General features: G+C 37.9%; 1 protein-coding gene and 1 pseudogene across 1 annotated transcript; one reads left to right on the forward strand and one right to left on the reverse strand.

The window, feature by feature from the left end:
- Positions 1 to 7,608: 7,608 nt before the first annotated feature.
- Positions 7,609 to 8,699, forward strand: LOC131408845 (olfactory receptor 5P1-like; annotated as a pseudogene).
- Positions 8,700 to 18,484: 9,785 nt separating this feature from the next.
- On the reverse strand, positions 18,485 to 19,468 carry LOC131409139 (olfactory receptor 10T2-like). Its single transcript, XM_058546297.1, has one exon. The coding sequence runs from the start codon at positions 19,466 to 19,468 to the stop codon at positions 18,485 to 18,487; it is 984 nt and encodes a 327-aa protein (XP_058402280.1).
- Between the last annotated feature and the right edge of the window lie 241 nt (positions 19,469 to 19,709).

Consider the following 19,709-nt stretch of genomic DNA (forward strand, 5'->3'; position numbering starts at 1 on the left):
ATAAATCAAAGAAGTAGAATATATGCCCCACAGATAAAATAAAGAAATCTGTTATTTCATTCCTGGAAAAGATTAATAAAATTGAAAAACCCATTGGAATATTAATCAAGAAAAAGATATCAATATTAATAATCTAAGTCAGACATGCAAAGGGGGGCATAACTGCACATTCTGCAGATATTAATATGGTTAAAAATGGATATCATGAAGAATTTTATTTCAATAAATTTAGTAAATAATGAGAAAGAAATATTTTCCAGAAAAACATAACTTGGAAATGAAAAACAAAAACATTCCTATCCTTCATGAGGTTGGGAGGACAATCACAGAATAATCTAGCTACAAAGTTAGTACAAAACATTGTTTCTTCCAAGTTTATGCAGCAGCTGTAAAAATATCAAAATGATCTGATTTTTTAGTGACTACTGTTGTCTTACCAATAATGCACCCAGGCCTGATGTGTGATTCCCACCTGTTGCTGGAGATACCCAACTGCTAAACTGTCATCATCTCATGACAGTCTCCAATCCCAGATTACTAATCTCTCCTAATCTCGCCTCAGAAACAGCAACCAGTCCAGAACTGATCCACTCATCCCCTAGCCCCTCCTCAGAATCCTTCAGTTAGAATCCAAACCTTTCAGAAGGCATGTGCCTTCTCTCCACTGATGAGAGGCATGTGACGGTCCTTTGGAGAGCCCTCCCTCAATGCATTGAGCCATAAACTTGATTTTGTTGACTATATGTTTGTTGGCCTTTGGCTGATAAGGCTTTAATATCATATTTTTAGTTTTACATATTTATATTTAAGTGGTGAAACAGAACTGAAAATTATTGAGATTTCGGGTGTGAATATGATAGAGGGTTTCACAAGTAGAGTGTAGATGAATGAAAGTCATTGGAGTCAAGAAAGTAGAGAAAATTTGAGGTTAGGTTATCAGTTGAGATATTCCAGTGGTTAGAAGTTGCACTTGCTGACAACAAAGGCAGAGATGGAGAGGAAAACTGTGATGCAGGTGCTAACATCCTCAGGGGATGAGGAGAGGCAGGGAGATCAATGGGGCAGACAGGAAGTGCCATAGTTGGAATGTCATGAATCTCAAAGGAGAAAATGTTTGGGATTTAGGATGAAATGGAATAACTTGCAAAAGGTAATAGGACTCCTCCCAACTTGATGAATGTGAACTATCAGAGTCAACACACTGAGGCACTTTGTTCTATTTGTCACAATTTTAAGACACATCAATAACTTCAGTTAACTTTTCCATGTAATAATATGCTATCCCAATTAAATCTTATGACCAGCTTATGAGATAGGAATCATTAACTCCATGTTACAGATCATGAAACTGAGTCTCAAGAGATTAAACAATTTTCCTGAACTCATTCACCTCAAGCTGAACCCAGGTCTTTTGTTTACTAAGGTCATATCTGTTTTTCAAATTATTTATATGAAGCAAATTTTTTCCAAACCTCCATGGATCAATAATTTTTAGAAAGATAATAAAACTAGAATTATCTAAAAAGTTAAATAATGAAAACTAATATACAAAAATATAAACTCAATTTTATGTTGTTAGATTCAACAAACTTAAATTACTCTCTCATATTGCTATGAAAGAGTGCAAATGGTTACCCCCAACTTCTGTCCTTATTGTGTCGTGGACTGATAATAAACTGTTTGCTAACTAGCACCAGTCCATGGAGGGCATTTTGAGTAACAGTGGACTGTGATTTGTTTCTGCTTACTTACTCATATTACTCTGTGGCTTTCTCCCCACTACCTGATGTCCTCAGCTAAAGGGATTGTTCTGTCTACAGAAATGGAATTAGAGCCCTGCTGACACTGATTTTGGTCCCCATCTCCAGCCAACTTCCTATTCCCATAGTTCTCTGTCCAAGTCTCTGGACAAAGCTTCCAACAGGATCCTTGGAAATACACCTATACACCGTTTGTTAGCATCTGAAGCTTCTATTTATGCCCCTCTCCCTGTCTGGCCTCTTAGACGCCAAGTTAGTCATTCTTTCTCCTATATTTCTGAAGCAGCTTCTACATGCCTTCATGTTCTACAGATGATACTCTGCGATAAATTCCATCTGGGTTGGAATTTGTTTTGTGCTTTGGAGAGCAGGGACTCAATTTAACTTGGTTGATGGGCTGAATGAATCAATGATTAAATGAATGATGGATGTATTCTCAACTTCTCAGGGCTTATGAAGTACTGGATACTGCCTCTTCCAAAAAGATCAAGAATTCAATTTAATGTTGAAGAAGAATTGAGCAGGATGTAAATATACTGACATACATAGTTCTGGAGATTTGGGACCTGCTTCTTTTTACTCTGGTGTACAATCTTCTCTGCTTCTTGATAACAATTTAAGTACTTTTGAATAGGGCTAATGAAGTAAAGAAGCTTACATATTGCAGAAAAATATTTTGATGGTTTTAAGTCGAAGGGCATATTCCCATGGGGGGGTCAGACAATCATAGAATAGGCATAGAACAAATGAATGGTGGAAGATGTTAAGGAGTTCAGCCTTGAGTAGAACTTGAGGGTTGAAAATGATGGTTGTGCATAGCAAAGTAAATCACTTTGAAATGCCTCTACTCCCCAGAACCTGTCAAAAGAGCTGTAGGAATGATCGATCCCAATGGCAACTCTTAGAGATACGTAAAGGAAGGTGAGGTATATAACATACTTGACTACCACCTGCTGCCTCAATGGCATGTGGGTGCTTAGATGTCTCAGCAAAGAATCTTGAATTGTTCTGTTGAGAGGTGGGAAGAAAAGAGTTCCAAGATACATAAATAAGGGGCAATCCTGTGTATACTGAATTCCAGGAGTAATTGTCTTAATGTTTTTCTACAGCAAAATAGTCACTAAATCAAAGTAATAATTTCCTTCCTTACTATTCCCTCCTTCAACTCTAATGCTCCTTTTCAATTCAACTCAAAGGTTATTTTAATTGACCCTGACATCATCCAACTGACACCAGTCAAGCATATAAGCTAATTGTTCTGAATGTTGGACATGCTTCTGGGAAATCAAGAACTCTCTCCTTCACTTTCATTAAACAAGGGAGAAGGAACTCCAAAGGACACCATGAGATAAAGATGCCCATCTGGGGAGGGTAGCCTGGCCTTAATGAATCACCTGACTCCACAAGTCATTTCTGTACAACAAACCTAGGAACCTTTTTCTCAAAGGGGCAAGCAATAACAGCCCTAAGGTATTTGTCATGTTTTAGTAGAGCCTTCCATTCCCTCTTGCCACATACACAAAGACACCCACCCTCATCCTCACAGAGTGTAACTAACTATGTTCCTTGACCCAGGGGAACATTCAACAGTTTATACTAGCGATTATTTAGTCCACAGGTACTTACAAAACTCAATGGAAAATATCTGCTTTATAAAGTTCTCTTTGAAACTTAGTGTTAAGAATTCTGGTTTGGAAAGGTGAGTGCAATATTCATGGATTTTGTTTAAATAATTTATAATTTTATTTGTTCAATGAGAAATTAAAAATAAAAGAAACTTTCTCACCAACTTTAGCTCTTGACTTCTGTGGAAACTGTGGCCTCAGCATGAAATACACTGCAGAATGGTCATTCTGGGCACCCAAACCAAGCTGCCCATAAGTCATCAGAGCAGCGTGGATGGTCTGCAGCAGCCAAAGCCACTGCTAAGCTTGCGCAACTGAAACTCTGAAAAGGAAATCAGGAAGAAACCACTTGATATTCAGGTTGGATGAGCCTCACCAATGCCCTCTATTCATCATCAAAAGTGATCCATGCATTGCGGGAAGGGATAGTTGAGAGTCAGAGTCCCTGACCCAGGTGGACAAGCATGAATGGGATGCCAAATTAAAGAGCTTTAGAAAGAACCCTAGGTGGCCATTGGAGAGGAAGGGAAGGGCAAGAATCAGCTGTCATATTGTGCACCTGAATGGAATAGTCCAGAGCTAAGGCCTCATATACTGTACTTCCTGACTTTTTTGAATTTGTGATGAAAATCGCCTGACATGTGTCAAAAGAAAAATTATATTATACTTCTCATCAAAAATTAAATAATTGAAAATCTACCATAACTTCATTTTTACTTAATGAAAAATAGTTATTTAGCGCTAATGTATGATCAAACACCTTTGAGTACTTTACAGATATCATTTCTTTTCATCTCACAACAAAGCTGCATTTTAGGGATAATTACTCTCATTTTACAAATGAAAAAACCGAGAGTCAGAGAGATTAAGTGTCTTGTGCAAGTTAAAACAGCTGCCAGTGGGGGCCCAGGATCTGTTTTCTGTCTCCAGTCTCCATGACTCTGCTGTCAGCACAGACTGAAGCTCACACGGTGTGCACACTGAAAGCAGGGTTGGCCCCCCTGAACTCTGCTTGAGTAAGAAGGCAAACAGTAAAAATGCTGCTCAGTGCTTGGCCCTGTTCCTCAGACCAAAGTATGTTCAGAGGTTGACAAGGAGAATTGTGAGAGATCTGAAAAGCACGCCACAGGTGGAATGGCCTAAAAAACTATGGATACTTAATTTTAGAAAAGGGAAGGCAGTGGAGGCACACTAGCTATATTCAAATATTTCAAAGTTTTTGTATAGAAAGGGGATGGTTTGTACCATTAAACTCATAGGGGATCAATTGATAAGATTAAAAACCAATTTTTTCCAATGATAGAGCCAACACCAATGACAGTAAGATGCCTGTCACTAGAGTAATTTAGGTGCACTTAATGAAGATCAGTCAAAGAGATAGAATATATTCTTTAAGCACCTGCATATTTTCAATTATTGTTTCATTATACCTCACAGTTCAATCAGTCAAAGAACTGAGTCCCACCTTTTGAAATACTAAATGCTTTCTTATTCTGAAGTAAGAAATTTTTAAATTTTCAATAAGTTAAGACATTTGCAACACATTTGGTACTGATATTTATCATTTATGGTAAATGTTTAAAACATTGAAACTGAAATAATGATGTTAGCATAAAATTGTCCTAGGAAAATTAAAACCAATAACACTGAGAAGAAAATTTTGGTGTCAGTTCAACATAATTCTTAAAAGCACAAAAGTTGTAAGAAAGCATATATAGGGAGACGTTTAGAAAACTAATCAGGGATAGATTATGAATAGCGTGTTAGGAGTTTGACATCATTCCATCCAACATTTCAGTTATGAAGATTACTCAGGAGATTGGGAAATATTTTGCTGATAACATTAAGTGAAAATGTAAATTACAAAATGATATATAATGATTACAAATATGTAAATACTACTTATATATGCCCCCTCATTAAAATAAATCAAAATAGATTGTGAAGCATTGTTAAAGATCTATAGGTGAGTCTTTCCTTAGTTATTAATTATGTGTAAAAAATTAAAAGAAAATGCATGCACAAAGGATTTGTAAATCTGTAGAACTTACCTATAGGGATATTTTTTAGCTGAATTTAATGGAAAGAAAAGATGTGCATGAGTGAAATTTTCAAATCACTGAAATAAATCCCAATTTAAAAATTTTTTATTTGGCAATAATTGAAAGAAATATTTTAAAGTTATTTTTACTCTTCTATTTTCTCATTCTGATAAACATAACTTTCTTTTCTAATTTTCACTGAATCTTTAGTATGCCCTGAAATTTTTGGATTGGACTGCAGTAGTTTCTCTGTGTGTTCCCTTATTATTTATCGTTAATTCTGCTTTCTTAGGACTGCCTCAAAACACAGGAACTTTCCCTTTGTCATACCACAATGTCAAAACATGGAGAAGATACTAAACTCTTAATGAAAATGCAGTCAAGACTCAACAAAGCATTGACCACCAAGCACTTTGGTTTAGTATTTTCATCATTGCAAATCATGGGGGTACACTTTTCTCAGAGCATAGAACATACTTCTTTCGAGTTATGTCTTAAGAAAAATACCTAGGAAAGGGATTAATTTAAAAATTATTCTATTTTGTTATGCTTTCCTCCTGTTGCTTCATCCAATTTGTGGGATTACCAGTTCTGATAGTAAAAAGTTGTGAACAGTTAAATGTGCAATGTTAGCAGATGATTATTTAATTAAGATCTAGTCACTCAATGCATTATCAAGCAGATCTCAAAAATTATGTTTATGAGGAATTACAATGTGACAAAATTCTTATGCTGAAAAATAAAGTAAAAATACTATCAAAAATTTATAATAAAAAATTCCTGGAAAGAAATTACCAAACTTATAACAGTTGACTTATGTGATAGTAGTCAGATTTGAGAGGAATTTTCAAGTTTTCCTGTTTTTCATCAACAAGGTTATATAATGTTTATTTAGAAAGGAAATAAGCTATTACTTTGCTTATACTATCATTACAGACTTCTTATGCACGAATAATATCTTCGCTGTCTTTCTTCTGTACAACGCCTGGTTTCTCTGCACAGGGAACTGAAATTATGTTCACCTCTGGTTCCCCACAGCCTATTCATTAGGCTAATCATGCATTCACTCAGTTAACAAGTTTTTCCTCAGCACATTTGATTCCCAAGTACTAGTTATTTTGGATACAGGGATAAAACACACAGTTATTGAGAATAATATGTAATTAATAATTGGGGAAAATGAAACGTAAATAAGCAAACAACAACAAAAACCATAACCCAGTATAAACAGTGGCAATCTAGACATCTTCAAAGCATGATGTCAACAGAAAGGAAAGTCATCTGATAAACCTTAGAAGTCAGAGAAAGCTTTGGAGAGAAATGAATCTCTGAGGATAAGTAGAAGTCACCCAGGATAAAGATGGTGGGAGGTTGGCAGCCCTCCAAGCAGGAGAAAAAGGATCAAAGGCTAAAGAGAGTGGAGTGCATTGAGGGGACTCTAAGTGGTTCAGGAAGGTTGGATGAGTGCATGTTGGATGAAAATATCCTGAGAAACAAACAAAAAGTCATATGCAGGGTCTATATTAGAAAGTGTGCACTGTGCTGTGCTATAGGTTAGGTTTCATCTTGAAGGCTTGAGAAAGCACTGAAAGACTTAAAAGAATCCCATTGGCATCACCTACTTTTTACTTCAGCAAGAGGTCACTTTGGCAGAGGTATTGTGAATTATAAGGGGATAAGAACAAAGACAGGGAAGTAAACAAATAAAGAGGAAAAATGACCAGGGCTCTGACTAAAGCAAGGACACTAGGAATGGAAGTGAGGAGATGAAGAAATAAAATTGGGAGCTAAATTGTGGATAGAATCAATAGGATTTTATTAGATGTGGTACAAGGTGAGGAAGAAGGCTAGGATGACTCCATGTTTCAGACAGGAGATATTGGGTGGAGAGTGTTGTTATTCCACAGATATAGAATACAGGAAAAGTGGTCCAAGAAAAGAGTGAGTTTAGTATGGAGGAGGCTGAGTTTGGGGTATCTGTGGAATTTCCAGCTGGAGACTTCCAATAGATAGTTGAAACTATAGATCTGGACCTTGGGACAGAGATCTGTCTAGAGGTCAAGGATGGAGAGGTGTTTTAAAACAAATATTAGATAAATAAAAGAATATAACTGAGATCCCAGAGAGTGAGGTTGAATCATTCTCCTTTTGTGCAACAGGAAAGAGATGAAAAAAAAAAAAATCCTCTAGAGCACCTTATTTACAGACTGGCCAGAGGAAGAAATCACTGTGAATGAGTCTGATGAATAGTCAAAGAAAACTGGGAATGTGTGGAACGAAAGCACAAAACAAATGAGTATTCTCATTTTCTTGAACAGGAAGAATTCACAAGTGAGATGGTTGGAAACCACACCAGCGTGACAGAGTTCCTCGTTTTGGGCTTAACAAAGGACCCTACACTTTGTGTCATCTTCTTTGTGACATTTCTAGAAATATATGTTGTCACCTTAGTTGCCAATATCAGCATAATCACTCTAATAAGAAGCTGTTCCCACCTTCATACTCCCATGTATCTCTTCCTCAGCCATTTGGCTTTGGTGGACATCGGGTGTTCCACATCAGTCACACCTGTAATGCTTGTAGGATTCCTTGGACATGAAATCAACCTTCCTGTTGCTCGCTGTGAAGCCCAGCTCTGTTTTGTGGTCACATTTGGGACAGCCGAGTGCTTCCTGCTGGCTGCCATGGCCTATGATCGCTATGTGGCCATCTGCTCTCCCCTGCTCTACTCTACCCACATGTCCCCCAGAATCTGTGTTCTCTGGTGGGGGCTTCCTATCTGGGTGGAGGTGTGAATGCGTGGACATTTTCTAGTTGTTTATGGAGTCTGTCTTTCTGTGGACCAAATCAAATAGATCACTTTTTCTGTGATTTCTCCCCTTTGTTGAAACTTTCCTACTCAGATATCTCCACTATTCAGATTATCCCTTCCATCTCTTCCGGATCCATCATCGTGGTTACAGTGTTTGTCGTAGCTCTCTCTTACATCTACATCCTCACCACCATCCTGAAGATGCACTCCACTGAAGGGCGACACAAGGCCTTCTCCACCTGCACATCCCACCTCACTGCAGTTACTCTCTACTATGGAACTATTACCTTCATTTATGTCATGCCCAAGTCCAGCTACTCAACTGACCAGAACAGGGTGGTGTCTGTGTTCTACACAGTGGTGATCCCCATGTTGAACCCTCTCATATACAGTCTGAGGAATAGAGATGTAAAGGAGGCCCTGAGAAAGGCAACTGTCAGAATATATTCTTAGGATCCATTCAGAGCATTTCAGGCGACCCATAAAGTTTTTGTTTTCTAATGTCACACATAAGACATATCAAATGCTACTAATTGATTGCTTAAATTAACATCACACTTCTTCAAACTCTCACTTTTATATACTTGTAAACTAATTGAGAGAGACCTTGAAATAAGTATAACAATAGTAGTAATTATCACTATTTTTGAACACCTGTAGGTGCCAAGCGCTTTTTAAAATTTAATTTATTTAGCAAACAATAATTTGCACTTACCATGTGTCAGGCCCTATTCTAAGTTCATTACATGTATTAACTGGTTTATTCCTCATAAAAACTCTATGAAGTAGTACTATTATTTCTATGTTACAAATAAATCATCTGGGACACAGAGACATTAAGCAGATTGCCCAAATTCACGTGGCTAGAAAATTATGGGACCAGTGTTTGAATTTAGAAAGTCTGAGTCCAAAACCACTATGCTTCTCCATTTAATTATCACAGCAATCCCATGATGCTGGTATTTTAATTTACCTCAATTTACAGATTAGAGTACTGAGTCTTAGGGAGATCCAATAGTTTGTCCAGAGAGGTGTGGACTCAAGAAGACTCAAGTCCTCTGATTCCATTCACTTAATCTATAGAAGTAACGACACTATTGGTCTAATGACTTCAGCATCATTACTGATCTAGAGGATTTAAACAGGGTCATCAAGCCTGAGCTGTTACTGTGTATCATTCTTTTGAACAACCTTATCTCAAAGAAGGTCTAGGTTGTAAAAACTCCAAAAAAAGAACGAGGATGGGAAAACTGGTCTAATTCCTACCTTTTAGGAAATCAGCTCTGGACACTAAAATCACATGATTTGACTGGAAGTCTATCCATAATTAAGCACATCTTAAAAACAGATAGTCCCATTTGACGTAATGTAGTCTTTATTTGTAGGAATTAAAAAGGATATCTTTTAATTCTAAACATTGTAATTAACATGTTAACAACAATCATAGTTCCACAGTCTAGATTTATGAAGAAATTAAAACCCATAAGAGAAAAAAAACTAAAAATGTTTTAGCATTTCTTGGGTATGATCTACCCTCATTTGTTTCATCATCGTGAGACTGGAGAGGGCGAGGAGAGATTTGTTTGGAGTACAGGAACTCTGGACTCAAAGCAAATACTGAGACAACTTTTTAGAGCTTCTGAAAGCAAGACTAAGATTATGAAAGTCCTTGTCTCCGTGTAGTGGGGTGAGAGAAGTGAGGATTGGGAGATATAAGGAAAAAATATAATGAAATGTAAACTATTTACAATATACTGCTAAGTAAAAATGTAGAATATCTATAAAATTGTTGCAAATTTTAAGTGGAAAATGTCTAGCAAAGATTAAAAGGTAATACAGCTGAAAAAAACTATGTGAAATGATTAATGGATTAAGGAAAACTGTTTCTCTATTCACAAGACTTCTGACATGAAATATGTGGTGTTTTCCCCCCATAACAACCAATTGGAAAACCAGTATTTTCTAAATATCTGAACATCAATTTGATGCCCTAGTCTTTAATTCAATGTGACCTTAACTACCTGGAGGTTGAATCAGACTTCGCAGGTTTAAGGACTCAGTCCCACAAGACTGCCCTCACTTCAGACACTAATTACAAGTAATGGGTCCCCAGAGTACTTGCACTTCTGTCCAACTCAGCTACAAAGTCCAGGGTTCCCATAACCCTCTCCCAGGTTTGACAATTTGCTGTCATGGCTCACAAAAACTCATGGAGACATTTACTTACATTTACCACTTTATTATAAAAGATATTATAAAGGATACAAATAAACAACCAGATGCAGAGATAAATAGCACGAGGTCTGGATGGGTCCCCAGGGCAGGAGCTTCTATTCTATTTTATTTATTATGAAGTTGGAGTGTACCACCCTCCTGGCACTTGGATGTGTTCACCAACATGCAAGCTCTCCACTACATAGTTCAGGATTTTTATGGAGGCTAGATGATTGATACCAGCCCTGGTGGTCTCGTTGTTAAGATTTGGTACTCCCACCACCATGGCGTGGGTTCATTTCCAGTCACGGAGCCCACAACCCATCTGTTAATTGTCATACTGTGGCGGCTGTGTGTTGCTGTGATGCTGAAAGTTATGCCACCAGTATTTCAAATACCAGCAGGGTCACCTATGGTAGACAGCTTTCAGATTTAGACAGACTAGGGAGAAGGACCTAGCCACCCACTTCCCTCCCCCCAAAAAAATTGGCCATGAAAACCCTATGAATAGCAATGGAGCATTGTCTAATACAGCACTAAAAGTTGAGAGGATGGTGCAAAAAGTCCGAGCAGGGTTTTGCTCTGCTGTACATAGAGTCTCTAGAAGTGGGAATTGACTGGAAGACAATAATAACAACACAATTGATGTTAACTCAAACTCCAACCCCTCTCTCCTTCCTGCAGAATAGGAAGTGGGGCAGAAATTTCCAGGCTTCTAATCATGGTTTGGTCTTTTTGGTAACCAGATCCCCTCCTGAAGCTATCCAGGACCCCTCAAAGAATCCCCTTGTTAGAACAAAAGATGCTCCTATCAGCCGGGAAATTCCAAGGGATTTGGGAGCTCTATGTCAGGAACCAGTGTCAAAGACCAAATATTAGAACAAAAGATGCTCCTTGCACCGCTAACACTCAGAAAATTACAAGGGTTTTAGAAGCTTTGTGTCAGGAATTGAGGGCAGAGACCAAAGATATATTTCTATTATGTCAGGGACTGCTTACCTGGTGTGTGGTTACAGATACTTCATAGCAAAATGATCATAAGAGTCTAAAGATACTAGAATCTTTATTGAGTCTGTCTTTACCTGGGGAGAATGAAATATAAATAAGAATTACTAGAATCCCATTGAGTCATTAATGATTATTCGGTCCATCATAATAGCACATGAAAATATCTCCCAGGGTGAGGCTATTTAGGTATGCAGGCTTCCATTTGATCTTGTAGAGTTCTAAAAGCAGGAATGGTCTCAGCAATATATGTGTTCACTCTTTCAGGCATCTGGTATAATGGAGCTAAGAGACAATATCATCTCTTGCTATGAGCATCTTTCGAGGTGTCAATGTAATATTGAATTTTTGATAAACAACATTTCCAATTGTCCTGTAATGATTCCAGGTACCTCCTGAGTTCCATGACATCTCAGAACTTCAGTTGTGTGAACTCTAAAGTCCTGAATATAAAAACTAGCTTCCTTCTGGACACTTTGGACCCACATCTCAGAGGTCAGAGTGTTCACAGGTCTTCTGTATTTTACCTCAGGTATCATTTTTTTTTTGTTAAAATAATGTTTATTATTCTGTTTTTCCCACTACTGTTTTTGAGTTTAACACTGTTTTGTATTTTCATCTATTTTTTTTTAATTTTTTGTTTATTGCAGTAACATTGGTTTATAACATTGTAAAAGTTTCAGGTGTACATCATTGTACTTCTATTTCTGCATAGATTACATCATGTTCACCACCAAAATACTAATTACAACCCATCACCACACACATGTACCGAATTATCCCTTTCACCCTCCTCCCTCCCCCCTTCCTCTCTGGTAACCACCAATCCAATCTCTGTCCCTATGTGTTTGTTTATTGTTGTTATTATCTACTACTTAATGAAGGAAATCATACGGTATTTGACCTTCTCCCTCTGACTTATTTCACTTTGCATTATACCCTCAATGTCAGGTAATCATTTGAGCTTTGCTAATTGGGAATTAATTTGAGTCAAAAACCAGTGGCAAACATTAATTTCTAGAGCTGTTAATATTTATATATGCACGTTTTGAATAATTCAGGAAGAAGTTGGAGGAGGAGGCCTCAAATATTGATAATTTCCTGATGACGTCATCTCAAAGTCTGTAAGGAATATCTGATCAAGGCCTTGAAGTCATTTTACAGGTAGATATGGAATAGTCATTCATCCATTCATTTCAAACATATTTGTTGAACCTTTATTATATTCTGGGAACTGAGAAAACACTGAAGATATGTTGATGATTACAACAGAGTTCACGTGAAGTTTAGATTTTAGTGGGCAGACACTAGGGAATAAACACACATTACAAATACAGAACATGATAAGTGTTGTGGAAGAGACAAGTCAATTGGGTTGATACCATGTATATGGTGTAACTACGGTGATGTGGGTGGTGTTACCTTAGAGAGAGTGACAAGGAAAGCCACTGGGGAATGTGACAGATGAGTGGAAAGTTGAAAGATGAGAAAGACCCATTGAGATGGAGAGTGGGGAAAAGCTGCCAGAGAGAAAACAACAAGTGCAAAGATCATGATCATCTCAAGAAATGAAGATACCATGGTAAACCAGGAGGGGAGAGGTATTCAAAAAGAGTTACATCATGGGAAGCTTCGTAGACCATGGAAAAGTGTTTGGATTTTATTCTAAAAGGAATGGAAAGCCATTAAGTGATTTTTAAAAATAGGTTTAATCTAACATGAGCATGTTTTTAAAGATCACTCTGGTTGTTGTATGGAAAATTGGTTATAAAAGGGAAGAGTGTGAGCAGGGGACCAGTCAAGTTAATAGTCAAGACCTGAGATGGTGCTGGTGCATTGGACTAGAGTGACTGCAATGTGATTAGAGAGAAATTAACCTATTCAAGATATAGTTTAATTAAAGAACCAGAAAGGACTTGCTGATGGATTAGTGTGAGAGGTTAAAAATTAAAAAAATTAGTTGAGGAAACCTCAGAAACTTTTGGCTTAGATTATTCAGTGATTGTGAATGGGATGTCATTTATTAGTTGAGGAAAAGTGATGTTCATGTTATCTATTGCTACATAACAAGTCTCTCAAAACTTAATGGCTTAAAACAAAACCATTTTATTATATCACATTATTTTCCAACTCAGGAATTCAGATAGGGTTTGGCTCAGCATTTCTTCTTCTCCACATAGCAGTAACAGGAGTGACTTAGTGATATTCAGAAACATCTGGGCATGTCTAAAGATGGCTTCACTTGGATGCCTGGCACCTTTGCAGGGATGGCTTGAAAGCCTGTCCTTCTCCATGTAGTCTTAGAGTCTCTCCATATGGTCTTACCAACAGAGTAGTTGAATTTCTCACACAATGGCTAAGGACTCCAATAGCAAGTGTCCCAAGAGACTAAAATGGAAGCTGCAGTGTATCCTATGACCAGCCCCAGGAGATGCAGAACATCATTTCCACTGTCCCCTATTGGTAAAACAAATCACTAAAGCTAGACCATATTATAGGGGAGGGAAGTTAGATTGTATCTTTTAAAGAGACTTAGAAAGACTTTGCAACCATCTCCAATCTTCCACAATCCTTATGACCACAATTATTTATATATTTACAACATGCCAAAATACATTCATATCCTCTCATGTTCCCCCCGAATATCATGCCATTACAGCATCAGCAATGAGTCCACCAACATGAGATATAAATCAGGTTCAGACATGGGTGAGGTTCCTTGGGCACAACTTTTCAAATACACTCCCTCTTTGTTTGAAGACCTGGAAACTAAAGTGATAAGTCATATGACCCCTGCACACCTATTAGACACTGTTGATACAGAAGTGAAAAAACTGCAGTGAACAGTCCTGTTTATAAAAGGGAAATATAGGAGTCATATAACAACACTGCCCCATAGAAATTCCAAATCCAACCAGATAAATGTTGCCATTTTTTTTTTCAATCAGTCTAGTCCTGCTCCCTGCTTAAGTCTCTGTGGCTCTTGGCTTTTCCTTCTAGGCTTTTGGTTGCATTCTCTGAACCATCCTTCCTTTTGTAGTAAAAAAATTGCCCATGTTATAGCTGAATAGTTCTCTTGGTCTATTTTCTACCCACTGTAGGTTGAATCCATCTTCTTTGCCGTCTCAGGACCCTCTCACATGCACTACCTCTACCTGGATGCATTTTTCCCTCCACCTGGGTAATGCCTTCTAATGCTATAGGTACCACGCTAAATGTTGTTACTCATCCTCTCAGATGCCCTCTAGAAGCTCAAGACCAAATTAAGTACCCATGCTATCCCCCATAGAACCCTAAATATTTTTTTTGGAATACTCACTGCACTTGTAGTTACAGAATCACGATTTGTTTTCTTGAAATGAGGGAAGTTTCATATGGTCACCTACAACGTCTTTCTTCTTTCCCCATGAGTCTAATTTTCACAGTTCCTGGAATATAATAAACATAAATGAATTTTTGAAATGAGTGAATGAAAAATTAATAAAGGAACAGATTGCTGAAGGAAGCTTTTGCTCTGGCATGAACCACTGACTGTGCTGCCTTTGAATCTATTTGAATGTCAGCCTGATTCAAGGGAATGTTTGTTATCACATCCTGCTACAACTGTGACAGGCTTTACGTAAACCCACGCTCACCACAATTATGCCACTGCCTCAACACTGTTTCAATCAGATTGGCAACTAGAATCCTAGCCTAGTTTAGTAAAAGTTTTGTAATCACCCTCTGCTGAGAACACATATCTCCCTTATCTATTTGCATGGTTGGAGAGTTAAAAGATCTAGAAGTCCAATGTTAGTAATAGTAGTAGTCAGAACATTAGCAATAGGAACTATAATATTAGATTGCTCCCTGCATCTCAGGTACTGTTCCCAGTGATTTACAAGTAATGACCCAATTAATCCTCAGAATAACCCGATAAAGTTTTTTTTCAACCCATATTTTACAGACGATGTAACTGAGGCACATAAATGTTAAGCAAAAGCTCAAGGTCACAAATATCCTCTTACTACTTGGACTTCTTTTAGGGCATATGCTCTCTGTGGAGGGGCGGAGTGATGGGCTCTTTGAGGATATTTCCCCATTACAGGACTTTCATTTGTCCCCCACACATCCCATTCTAGCCAACCCTTCCTGTTCAAAGTTAAGTACAAAGACTCCTACAACTGGATACGTCAGGCTACTTTGTATTAGACCAACTTTCTGATACAAAATAAATCAGAAGCTGGATAAATATCTTTAAACATTTGAAGGCATAGACTTGTGGTTCCATTGAAGTTGAAATAGCTCTATTCCTCTAGGTCCTCCTTATTATTACTAAAAACACTCTTAGATGTGACATAACAAACAAGCATAGGAAGACTCTGACAGGAAGAAGAAGGCAGACTCCTAGGGACTTCAGGACCTGAGGAACCACATAGCAGTGAGTCCCTGGGTTTCCCTATTGCTTCCATAGATCTTGGACAGGGTGCTGCAGAAGATAACTGCCAAGAGACCCAGACAAAAATAGCTCTAGGAAAAGTCTGTTCCTCTGAGCTGAAGAAATGGGAAAAGGGTGGCCTTAACAGAACAGAAAACCTCTGGCAATACCTGCCCTATTCCACACAAACACCAATGGAAAAATTGTATCTGCTTCTCATCCCCAGGTTTCAGTGGGGTCAAGTAGGGAGCTGATTTTTCACCCCACTCACCCTCTGATTCTCCTTCCCTGATAGTGTCAGTGGGATCCAGAGAGGAAATGAGCCTCCACTGTCATTTGGAAGAAATGAGACTTACTGAGGGAGTGTCAGGCAGGACTAATGGTCCTCCACTCCCCTCACCTCTAACCCTATTTGTGAGTGCACCACTGGCCAGCTGAGCATCCACCTCCAGCTTGTAACAACAAAGCAGTGTGAACCACTCTACACTTCCCCCAACGTAGTAGCAGTGTGGCCATTAAGGAAGTGAGCTTTCTTGGAGACAAGGAGGAGTGCAAGTCAGTATCACACTAACAGTGGGAAGGAGACAACAGGGCGGAGGGGGGAGCTGATCTTCCATCTCATTCATCTGTAAGGAGGCTGTGTGAGTCAGCATTTTATTTTTGCCGGAGTGGTGCCAATAGTGCTCAGCAGGAAGTTGAACATCCACAGTCACCTGGTGGTTGCAGCAACACTCAACAGGGGGACCTCCTCTTAAAAAATGATTGAATATGATCCAGAGTCTCATAATATAATATCTTAAATGTCAAGGATACAATCAAAAATCCCTTGTCATACCAAGAACCAGAAAAATCACAATGTCCGTGAGAAAAGACAATATATGCCAACATCAAGATGAATAGGATGTTGAAATTATCTGATAAAGATTTTAAAGCAGCTATCAAACAAATGCATCAATAAGGTAGCATTAATTTTCTTAAAACAAATTAAAAAACTGAAAATTTCAGCAAAGAAGTAGAAGTTATAAAAAATAGCCAAGCACAAATGATAGAACTGAAAAATATAATCACTGAAGTTAAAAAATAAAACAACTGCCTAGATGGGCTCAATAGTAGAGTGGAGATGATAAAGGATAGAATCAGTGAACCTGAATAAAGATAAATAGAAATACCTGACATAAATGAAAATAAAATAGATTGAAAAAAATAAAGAACAGGGCTACAAGGGTCTGTGGGACCATTAAAAATGAGCTAACATTCATAAAAGGGGAGTCCCAGAAGGAGAGGAGAAAGAAAGGGGGACTGAGTAAGTATTTGAAGAAATGATGGCTGCAAACTTCCCAAATTTGGTGAAAGACATAGAGTTACAGATTTAGGAAGCTCAGCAAACATCAAACAGGATAAACTCAAAGAGATACATACCAAGACACATCATAATTAAAGTTCTAAAAATTAAAAACAGAGAAAAATATTGAAAGCACCCAGAGACAAAGGATCCATTACTTATTGGAAAAAGTAATATATATATAAAAAGGTTCTCATGAAATCACGAAGGCCAGAAGGAATGGGCACAATATTTTTCAAGTACTAAAAGAAAGAATTTTCAAATGTAAGTTCTATATCTGGGAAAAATAGCCTTCAAGAATGAAAGAGAAATGAAGACATTTCCAATGAAAGATAGCTAAGAGAATTTTTTCCCAACAAATCTACCTCTAAGTCGTGGCAAAGGAAGTTCTCCAAAAAGAAAGTAATGATAAAAAGAAGATTTGGAACTTCAGTATTTAAAAAAATATGTAGAACACAATGAAAATTTTAAAAGGCAACATACGAAAACATGTGAGATTCAGGTAAAGCAGTATTGAGAAGGAAATTCACAGCACTAAATCCTTACATTACAAAAGAGGAAAGGTCCTAGAATATATAAAATGACGTTGAAAGAGAAGAGTAAAGTAGGAAGAATCACTGTACTGGATATTAAGGCTTATTATATAGCTAGAGTCATCAGGACAGTGTGGACTGGTGGAAGAAAAGACACAGAGAACAATAAACATGACTGGAGAACCCAGAGAAAGACCCACATATGGATGCCCAACTGATTTTTTCAAAAGGTGTGAAAACAATCCACTAATAGAAAGAAGGCTTTTCAAAAATGGTGCTGGAGCAATTGGACATCCAGAAGCACCTCAACCTAAGCTTCACATGTCATACAAGAATTAACTCAAAATAGACCATAGACTTGAATATAAAATGTAGAACTATAAACTACCAAACTTTAGAAAAAAATTGAAGAAAATATTTAAGATAAAGGGCTAGTCAAAAAGTTCTGGGAATTGACACTAAAACTACAATCCATAAACAGAAAGATTTGTCCAACTACTGTCACGAAAATACTGCATTTCAAAACATGTTTTGATTCCTTTACTGAATACATATTTGTATATATACACATATAAATGCATGCACACATACTTAAAAATATTTTTAAAATGTGTCCTGTTTGTACTAGAAAAATGGTGATGCCAGGATGTATCTGGTAATTGGATAATACTTTAATTGTTTTCACAAAGTGATGATTTTTATTGGAGGTACTCCCCTTTTTCTACTTTTATTTATCAGAAAACTATAAATTTTTTAATGTGTAGAGTTCTTTTATTTACCATCTGATGGATAAACCTATTTGCATTGTCTACTACCTTCCTTAGGGCTATCTGAATTTCTTTGTTTCTTAGACTGTAAATTATAGGATTAAGCAGAGGTGTCAGCACTGTGTATGTCACAGCCATCAGCATATCTTCACAGAATGAGTCACTGTCCTTGGGCCTCAAATAAACAAAGCAAGCAAATCCATAGTGGATGCACACTACAATGAGGTGGGAGGAGCAAGTCGAGAAGGCCTTATACTTCCCCTTTGCAGAAGGCATCTTCACAACTATGGACCCAATAAAGACATAGGAAATCGTAATTAAAATAAAGCTGCCCACCAACACAAAGGCAGAGAGCACAAAAATAGCCATTCCATGATACAAAGTGTAATCACAAGCAAGGGAGACCACAGGCGAGATGTCGCAGAAGAAGTGCCGGATGGTGTTGGAGTCACAGAAAGATAAGTTGAATACAATGAAGATGATACACAGAGAAACCATGAATCCAACCACCCAAGAGGCCAAAATCAGCTGAAAGCAGATCTTGTGGGTCATCTGGATGGCATAATGCAGTGGGTTTTGAATGGCAGTGTAGCGGTCATAGGACATGGCAGCCATGATGAAGCAGTTATTGCCTGACAAGCCAAAGAAGAAAAACATCTGTGTGGCACATTCAGAAAGAGCAATGGTCTTGCTCTCTGATAGCAAGTCCACTAACATGCGGGGGAGGATTACCATAGTGGTACAAGTTTCTGAAAAGGACAGGCCACCGAGGAAAAAGTACATGGGGGTGTGAAGGTTGTGACTGAGCTTGATGGCCACCATTATGGACACATTTGCAGCTAGGATGGTCACGTGGGAGAAGAAAATCACCACAAAGAGGAGACTCTGCAGGTCTGGGAAACTGGAAAATCCCCACAGAAGGAATGTGCTCACTGTGGTACGATTGCTCATCCTCCTGGGGGGCACAGCAACTTTGCTCCAAAAGTGCAGAGGTTCTTGAGATTAAGACTCTGGGTGTTTGTAAAAAGATCCTTGTGAATTGATGTCACCTAGACTTTAATAAAAGACACCTGTGCAAATTTCAGGCAACTCTTCATGGGAGAGCCTGAGGAAGGGATGCTAAATGCACCCACTGAAGTCAAGTTCGGGAGTCAGAGTGGTGAGAATGATCCTAGTATGAGAATCTGCATAA

The sequence above is a fragment of the Diceros bicornis genome, chromosome 7, assembly GCF_020826845.1.
Source record: "Diceros bicornis minor isolate mBicDic1 chromosome 7, mDicBic1.mat.cur, whole genome shotgun sequence".
Classification (NCBI taxonomy): Eukaryota; Metazoa; Chordata; class Mammalia; order Perissodactyla; family Rhinocerotidae; genus Diceros; species Diceros bicornis.